General features: G+C 46.6%; 1 protein-coding gene across 1 annotated transcript; it reads right to left on the bottom strand.

Annotated features, from left to right (window-relative positions):
* Positions 1-1,121: 1,121 nt before the first annotated feature.
* LOC135981919 (uncharacterized) lies at positions 1,122-3,409 on the bottom strand. Its single transcript, XM_065586869.1, has 2 exons — positions 2,687-3,409; positions 1,122-1,692 (listed from the first exon to the last, which is right to left on the bottom strand). The coding sequence occupies exons 1-2, from the start codon at positions 3,261-3,263 to the stop codon at positions 1,217-1,219; spliced, it is 1,053 nt and encodes a 350-aa protein (XP_065442941.1). The 5' UTR covers positions 3,264-3,409; the 3' UTR covers positions 1,122-1,216.
* Between the last annotated feature and the right edge of the window lie 5,119 nt (positions 3,410-8,528).

Raw genomic sequence — 8,528 nt, 5'->3', positions numbered from 1 at the left:
TGCAACAAGGTATTTACTTCCCGGACCACAAAATAACTGTTGGGGATGTGGAGATGCCTATAGTCATCCTCGGGGACCCAGCCTACCCGCTAATGCCCTGGCTCATGAAGCCCTATACTGGCGCCCTGGACACTGAAAAAGAACTCTTCAACTACCGGCTGAGCAAGTGCAGAATGGTGGTGGAGTGTGCTTTTGGCCGTCTCAAGGGGAGATGGAGAAGCTTACTGACTCGCTGTGATCTCAGCGAAACCAATATCCCCATTGTTATAGCAGCTTGCTGTGTGCTCCACAATCTCTGTGAGAGCAAGGGGGAGACCTTTATGGCGGGGTGGGAGGTTGAGGAAAATAGCCTGGCTGGTGATTACTCACAGCCAGACAGCCGGGCGATTAGAAGAGACCAGCGGGAAGCGCTGTGCATCCGGGAGGCTTTGAAAGCAAAGTTCCTGAGTGAGCAGGGTAACCTGTGATTTTATAGTTTGTGTACTGAGAAGCTAAACCTGCCCCCGTTTCTTTACCCAGGTAATGTTGACTATCCTATCCAGTTACATACCCCCTTCACCCCCCCTCCAACACACGTGTCGAAATAAAAATAGTTCTACTTTGTTAAAGCACACCGTTTTCTTTAATACTGTTTTAGCGGGAATTTTTTAAAACTGGGACGCAGACTGTGGTGCGGGGCGGGTCTAGTGTTGTGATGCGAATGCAGCTTCTAAACTCAAGGATTGACAGGCTCCGCTGCGGTGGGATGCTTGTTTCAACGGAGCCTGTCAACCCTCCTGATCGGGACTGTGTGTATGGGAGGTCTATTTGACTTTGTGGCAGGGGGAGGACGGTTACAGATCCCATGCTGTGTGGCTCTGTGATCCTGTCTAAGGACCGGCGCTTAAGATCTGTAACTGCCCTCCCCCGCCACAAAGTCACAGAGCAACCCACCCCCCCCAACATTACATCAAAACAACCTCCCAGACTAACCGGGGCAACTAGTCACTGCATCACTGCACTGTGTATGTGCCCTGCTGCTGTGCCTGCCCCCGACTATGTACCCTGCCAAAGGAGACTGTCCTGTCCAATTTCCAACCCCCTTTCCCCTCCTCCTCCAAAAGAACATGATTGAAACAGTAGTTAACAGAAACGAATTTTTTATTATCAACTACACATGGCATTGGGAGGTGAAACTTGGACGTGGGCTTGTGTCAGGCGGGAAGGAAAGAACTTTTCAAATGTTGGGAAATGAGAGCCTTCTGCTACTAGAGCTCTCTGCAGGGATGGAGTGAGACTTAGCAGGGACTCTGCCGCCTCTCCTTCTTTGCACTTTGGGTGAGGTGGGTATGGGACTTGGTGGCGGGGGAGGGCGGTTAGAGATGGACTGCAGCGGGGCTCTGTCCTCCTGCCTCCGTTCCTGCAGAACATCCACAAGGCGCCGGAGTGTGTCCGTTTGCTCCCTCAGTAGTCCAAGCAGCGTTTGAGTCGCCTGCTGGTCTTCCTGCCGCCACCTCTCCTCCCGATCCATGTTGGCTTGGTGCATTCGGGTCAAGTTCTCCCGCCACTGGGTCTGCTGTGCTGCCTGGGCTTGGGAAGAGGCCATAAGCTCAGAGAACATGTCCTCCCGTGTCCTCTTCTTCCTACGCCTAATCCGCGCTAGCCTCTGGGAGTGTGATTCCAGGCTAGGTTGTGAGACAGTCGCAGACGGGGCTGTGGAAATGGGAAAAAGGGAGTGAATTCCTCTGAAAGATAAATGTAGTTGTGAACAAAGAACATAGTCTTTCTCTGTGAACAAGACCATGCACAGCACCTTTCACATGCGCACTCAGCACAAGGTCGAATTCTCGGCCTTCGCATTCAGTGCCTGGGGTCTTGAACAGCACATTTGAGAAGCGAGGCAGCACAACGGAATTTCTGTTGCAGGCAGACATGGTAAGCCGTACACTTGTGGCAGTTTAAAACTTTTATATTACCACTGGCCTCATTTCACATTTAAATCAATGTCAGTCCCTGCTGCCAGCAATCCGGCAAGCGGGAACTCTGCCCCTGTCCCACCCCCTCGCGGCTGTCCCCGGGAATGATCCCTTTCGGCTGCCCCTCTCCCGCCTCCACCGCGTGGCTGCAAACCAGCGGTGACAGTTCTGTAAAGGAACGGGAAAGCAGTCCCAACACTAACATTCCCCTACCTAATTAAAAGCAGGTCACCATGGCCGACATCACCCTGATGAGGATCTCCGAGAGCGACAAAGAGAGAATGCTCCGGGAAAGCCTCCAAAGACCAGGGCCGTATGCCGCCCTGCTGTGCAGAGCAATGATCCCTGAGTACCTGATAATCTCGTGGCGCGGCAACGTGTCGTACTTCGGAGGACCCAATAAGGCCGCTCTCCCCAAGAACCTCATGCAACGGCTTTCAAGTTACCTCCAGGAGAGCTTCATCGAGATGTCCCAGGAGGATTACTGCTCTATCCCCGCACATATAGACCGCATTTTACTGTAGCTGCAGTAGCAGGGAATACACAGTAGAGCGGCTTGTGCAGGACAATCACTGAAAACCGGACATTGCTAGATTTCTTTTCAAAACTTGCACTGCCCCTTACTAAACCGTTAAGCGCCTAGGGCACACTAATCATGAACAACCCATTCTTTTAATTGTTAATATTCCTGTTTTGTTAAAAATAAATGTTTAGATGTTTACAACACTTACTGGCTGATCCTTCACCAGATTCTGTGTCCGGGGTAATGGCTGGGGACGCTTCGTAGGGGATCTCTGTAAGGGTGATGAAGAGATCCTGGCTGTCGGGGAAATCAGCGTTGTGAGAGCTGCCAACTGCCTCGCCCTCCTCATCTCCTTCCTCATCTTCCCCGTCCCCTAACATGTCTGAGGAACCGGCCGTGGACAGTATCCCATCCTCAGAGTCCACGGTCACTGGTGGGGTAGTGGTGGCGGCAGCACCGAGGATGGAATGCAGTGCCTCGTAGAAACGGGATGTCTGGGGATGGGATCCGGAGCGTCCGTTTGCCTCTTTGGTCTTCTGGTAGCCTTGTCTCAGCTCCTTGATTTTCACGCGGCACTGCGTTGCATCCCGGCTGTATCCTCTCTCTGCCATGTCTTTAGAGATCTTCTCGTAGATCTTTGCATTCCTTCTTTTGGATCGCAGCTCGGAAAGCACGGACTCATCGCCCCACACAGCGATGAGATCCAAGACTTCACGATCAGTCCATGCTGGGGCTCTCTTTCTATTCCCAGACTGCACGGCCATCACTGCTGGAGAGCTCTGCATCGTTGCCAGTGCTGCTGTGCTCGCCACGATGTCCAGACAGGAAATGAGATTCAAACTGGCCAGACAGGAAAAGGAATTCAAATTCAAATTTTCCCGGGGCTTTTCCTGTGTGGCTGGTCAGAGCATCCGAGCTCGCACTGCTGTCCAGAGCGTCAACAGAGTGGTGCACTGTGGGATAGCTCCCGGAGCTATTAGCGTCGATTTCCATCCACACCTAGCCTAATTCGACATGGCCATGTCGAATTTAGCGCTACTCCCCTCGTCGGGGAGGAGTACAGAAGTCGAATTAAAGAGACCTCTATGTCGAACTAAATAGCATCGCAGTGTGGACGGGTGCAGGGTTAATTCGATTTAACGGCGCTAACTTCGACATAAACGCCTAGTGTAGACCAGGCCTGTGTGGGAGAGAGAGAGATTTACACTATATGGTGGTATTTTCTACCTATATGTTGTGATTACTTGATCTTTTTCAAATTTTTGTGAGAAGAAAGATAGTAAATGGCCAGAAATATTTTTGTAATAAAAGTCAAATTATAGAATTTAGTGATTAAGTTTCCAAACCTGTTTCAGGTCCCTGGCCCACAGATATATGGCAGCCTGCCCAAATGCAGGATATTTCAGGTGTGCAGTTTTACTGCATGCTGATTCACAGCTGAAAAACTTGGGATACTTTCCCCAAATGCTAGTGCATTAAATATTGTTGGCTAGGGATGATCACAGGATTTGAAACATCATATGAACCACTGCTTTACCTGACTACTTTTCAGAATTCAAGCTGAATTTTTAATGGGGAAAAATGAATGAGTGAATACGTATAATATCTCAGATTAGGTATCATAAAACAGCCGAGGGTCAGTCAAGCAGTACCAAAAACAATTCAGTTACTCTTTATTCTGATTTTGAATGAGAACCAATGTGCAGATCATAAAACACCTCCAAATGCATATGCAGTTCTAGTGCAGAAAATTAGATCTGTTATACAATATCAATTTTTTTTTATATGGCTCCCTTAGTATTCTGGTACTTCATAGACAAGAATAAAGAGCCACTCCCTACATTAAGAGGCTTACAGTCTAAGGCCTTAATCCAAAGCAGCTAGAAACAAGGAAGAGGAGCCAACCTAGCTGTCTCTACTATATGTTGCTAGAAAGAAGTAGAAGAAAAAGGAGCTGCTCTTAGAGCCTGGCTCCAGCAGTGAGAGAGGACTGTGTAGGAGAGACAGGACTAAGGCAGAAGAGCTGGGAAGGGGAGAGAGGTACTGAAGATACAGGAAGATTTCGGTAACCTCATCTGTTCATGTGTCTTCAATGGCCATTACTATTTTTTTTTTTATTATGTGTACTGCCATAGTGAAAATCATGGGCCAGGACCCTGTTGTGCTAGGCACTGCACAAACACAGAACAAAAAGTCCCTTCCCCAAAGAGCTTACAATCTAATTATAAGATGAGATGACAGACAGATAGAGGGGGGAGTGCAAGGAAACAATGAAACAATATTGCACAGCATGGTAGGTACGGGCCTCAGCACATCAACAGACTTGCTATTGTCAAGTTGCTTGTAGATATCACACAGATGAGAGCTTTAAGGGGGGATTTGAAGAAGGATAATGAGGTGGCTTTGTGGATATTTACAAGGAGCTTCCCCCAAGCATGAGGGGCAGCATGGGAGAAAGCACAAAAGTGCTTGTGTGCAAATGTAACAAGAGAGTGATGGAAGCTGGTATCATGGACTGATCAGAGGCAGGAGTCAACATCTTGATAGTCAATGAGAGAGGATAGGGTGGGATAGCCCTTCACTAGAAAGTGAAGACAAGTAGCTTATGTTTGATGTGATAGAGAAGGAGGAGCTAATGGAGGGATGCAAAGAGGGGGATGAAGTGATCAAAGCAATGGGCTGGGAAAATGGTGCTTGAAGCACCATTCTTAATGGATATGAGCGGGACAAGGTTGCGTGTGTCAAAGCTAGAGAGAAGGATGTTTCAGTAATTGAGACATGAGACGATAAGAGCCTGGAGGAGAGTTTTAGCTACATGGATAGATGGGAAAAGCTGTATGTTAGAGATGTCTTAGAAACTGCAACATTTAGATATAGTCTGGATGTGAGGACCTAAAGAGAGGTCCAAGTTGAAAATGACATTCAGGTCCCAGGCCTGAATGGCAGGCAGTATGGTGTGTTGTCCATGGTGACAGAGAAAGGAGGTAATCTTTCTACTGATGACACAAATCTACAGTCCACTCCTAACTTGCTTCCATCCATCTAATTGGATGTCTTGTACTGTTCCCCAGACATTTCCTCCTAGATAGCTGAACTTAAGCTCCACATGGCCAAAAGTGAACAGATTTTCCTTACAATCTCTGTCAGTGGACAGCTTTGTCACGTCCAAATCCTGCTCCTTCTTGTACCGTGTGTCTAAGAGCTGGCCTTTACTTTGTATCCTTACAGTAAAATTCTTGCCCGTGTCCTCCTTTTCTTTCAAATGGGTGAAGGTAAATTCCTCCTGTCTGGCATCCCTAATGCCCATGATGCACTTCTTCCTTCCATTTAGAAACAGCTGCTAAGAGCCTCTTTCTCAATGTAAGGAACACAGGAATTGTTGGACTAAATTGTTGGACTAGATAGAATATCCTGTCTTTGACAGTGGCCAGCAATAGTTACCTCACAGGAAGGTGTCAGAACCCCACAGTTGGCAGATGTGGGATAATCTGTCCCCAACAGTAGGTCTCATCCTGGTCTCTTAGGGTACATCTACACTGCAATTAAACACCCACAGCTGGTCCAGGTCAGCTGACTCCGCTGGGCTGCAGGACTGTAAAATTGCTGTGTAGATGTTTGGGATCAGGCTGGAGCCCGAGCTCTGGGACTCCGCAAGAGGGAGGGTCCCAGAGCCCAGGCTCCAGACCAAGCTCAAACATCTACACTGCAATTTTTAACCCCACAGCCTGAACCCCCTGAGCCTGAGTCAGCTGACGCAGGCCAATTTATTTCAGTGTAGACATACCCTTGTAGTCCGAGACTGGATTAAACTCTGGCTTAAAATCACTTTCAAAATAGTACTAACTCCTGAATCCATATATATTTCTAATCCCTTTTTGAATCTTGCTAACTTCCTGGCCTCAACAGTCTCCTGGGGCAATGAGTTCCACAGTCTAATTATGTGTTGTGTGAAAAACTATTTCCTTGTATCAGTTTTGAATTTGCTGCCTCTTAATTGAACATCCCTGTTTCTCCCTCTTCCAATTCATCTAGTTCAGGCTCCTTGCCCTTGCAATCAAGACCATGGATCTTTCTCTCCAACCCTAATCACTAGTCCTTGTGTCTTTCTGTAGCTTCCCTGGCTACTGGTCCCTTTGCTCAACCAATGATGCCATTCATCTGGTATTCCATTCATCTGACAATCATCTCTGTGCCTTCTTCCACACCAACTTCCATGCATGGAATGCCCTTCCTGAGCTGGTCCTCTAGACAACTGTCTTCATCACATGCAAATCCCTCCTGAACACCAACTTTTTACACCCTGATGCCCATCAGAACCTAGCTGACTAAGCAAGGCCAGGTTGAAGGTTAAACAGTCTGCATGTCTTTAAAAAAGGATTGTGTTATCAAACATTCTATTACTAACAGCATCCTCGCCACTTTATTTGTCTGCTGTGTCCCTTTCCCCCACCTATGATCTGTGTCTATTTGTCTTGTCCTCAGTTGTGTCAGTGATCTCATACAGACTGGGGGAAATGATAGTTGTTCACTGCCTTGAACCCTGCGTAGTCCTTTACACCGGTGCTAAGTGGATGGAGAGTGCTACCATTCTGACTTGGTAGCATTCGACATCCACCTTGTATTGTGTACAGTTCTGGTCACTCATGTTCAAGAAAGATTAATTCAAACTGGAACCGGTGCAATAAAGTGCTATTAGGGTGATCAGGGGAACGGAGAGTCTCTCTTTGGAGAGGAGACTGAAAGAGCTTGACTTGTTCAGCCTAACCAAATGAAGGCTGAGAGGGAATATGATTTCTCTCTATAAATACATCGGGGTATTGGGGGGGGGCGTAAACATCAGGGAAGATGAAAAGCTATTTAAGCTAAAGGACAATGTTGGCACAAGAACAAATGGGTATAAACTAAACACAAATAAACTTAGGCTGGAAATTAGGAGGTTTCTAACCATCAGAGGAGTGAGGATTTGGAACAGCCTTTCACTAGGTGTAGTGGGGGCAAACAACCTAACTAGTTTTAAGATGCATCTTGATAAATGTATAGCCAGAATGGGGTTGCCTGCATAGCAGGGACTGGACTCAATGACCCAGAAGTTCCCTTCCAGACCCATGTCCTATGTTCCTAGATCGAAATGACAGGACAAGGTACAAGGCAGTGGAGAGGACAATCAGCCCCAAATGGCTTCAAGAGGAGTTCTGTGTGGAGGACTTGCAGAATCAAGCCCATTGGGAATTTTGTCTGCAACTGCAGGATCAGTCCAAGATACAGTGTTTCCAGAAGTCTGGTTTCTACAAGCCCTCCATGCAGAACTCCCATTGATGTAATTGGGTTTGATTCTTCATGGCCTTGCAACTTGGGTAGTGATTTTACCAGTGTTTAAGGTTAATCCCTTATATTTCTCATGTTCATAAAAATGAATAGAAATAATGTAAAATAATTTCTTTTTCAACAAATAGGGAAGTTTACAGGTTTAGCTTTGCTTAATGATTATTTATACAGACGGGAAAGATCTATCAGGAAGGCAAGAGAAAGATAAAAGCTTTCATTGTCCAAGTCAGAGGTAAAAGCCTTGATAGCATAGTAATACATGTTTTGTTTGAGGTTTGTTATTTCTGTCATGTGGAGTCTGTGAGAGCTTTGAGATGCCCAAAGCGTTGTGTGCTGCTTTACTCTGATATATTCCCTTTTGCAGTATCTATGCATCTGAAAGATGAAGCAATTTTCCCAGAAAGAAGGCACCACTAATTCACACGCTTTGCCTTGTGCCATCCAGCATTACCAACTATGTAAGTTAATGTTTTATTAAAACCAAACTGCATGATTACGTTTGGGAATATTTTAATGATTTATGGAACTACACCTTTAATAAAGGTGTGACACTCACAAATGCTTGTAGAAGTCTGATCTTTATAAGCCTGGGCCCAGGTAACTAATAAATACATTAGAGGGGATGTCTAAGATGGAGATCAGGACAGATGATCTGAACCTCCTGACAGATGAGAGGATTCTTCTTCTTCTTCTTGAAATAACTGCTACCTCTGAACCTCAAAAGC

The sequence above is a fragment of the Chrysemys picta genome, chromosome 2 (genome assembly GCF_011386835.1).
Source record: "Chrysemys picta bellii isolate R12L10 chromosome 2, ASM1138683v2, whole genome shotgun sequence".
In the NCBI taxonomy this organism is placed as follows: Eukaryota; Metazoa; Chordata; order Testudines; family Emydidae; genus Chrysemys; species Chrysemys picta.
Note: the sequence above shows the minus strand (reverse complement) of the source record. Positions and strands in the feature narration are given on the sequence as shown.

Excerpts from the sequence above, each read along its gene's own strand:
- LOC135981919 (XM_065586869.1), bottom strand. The coding sequence starts at position 3,263 with ATGCAGAGCTCTCCAGCAGTGATGGCCGTGCAGTCTGGGAATAGAAAG. Across the intron at positions 1,693-2,686 it reads ATCTGGTGAAGGATCAGCCA|CCCCGTCTGCGACTGTCTCA; the intron begins GTAAGTGTTGTA and ends CCATTTCCACAG.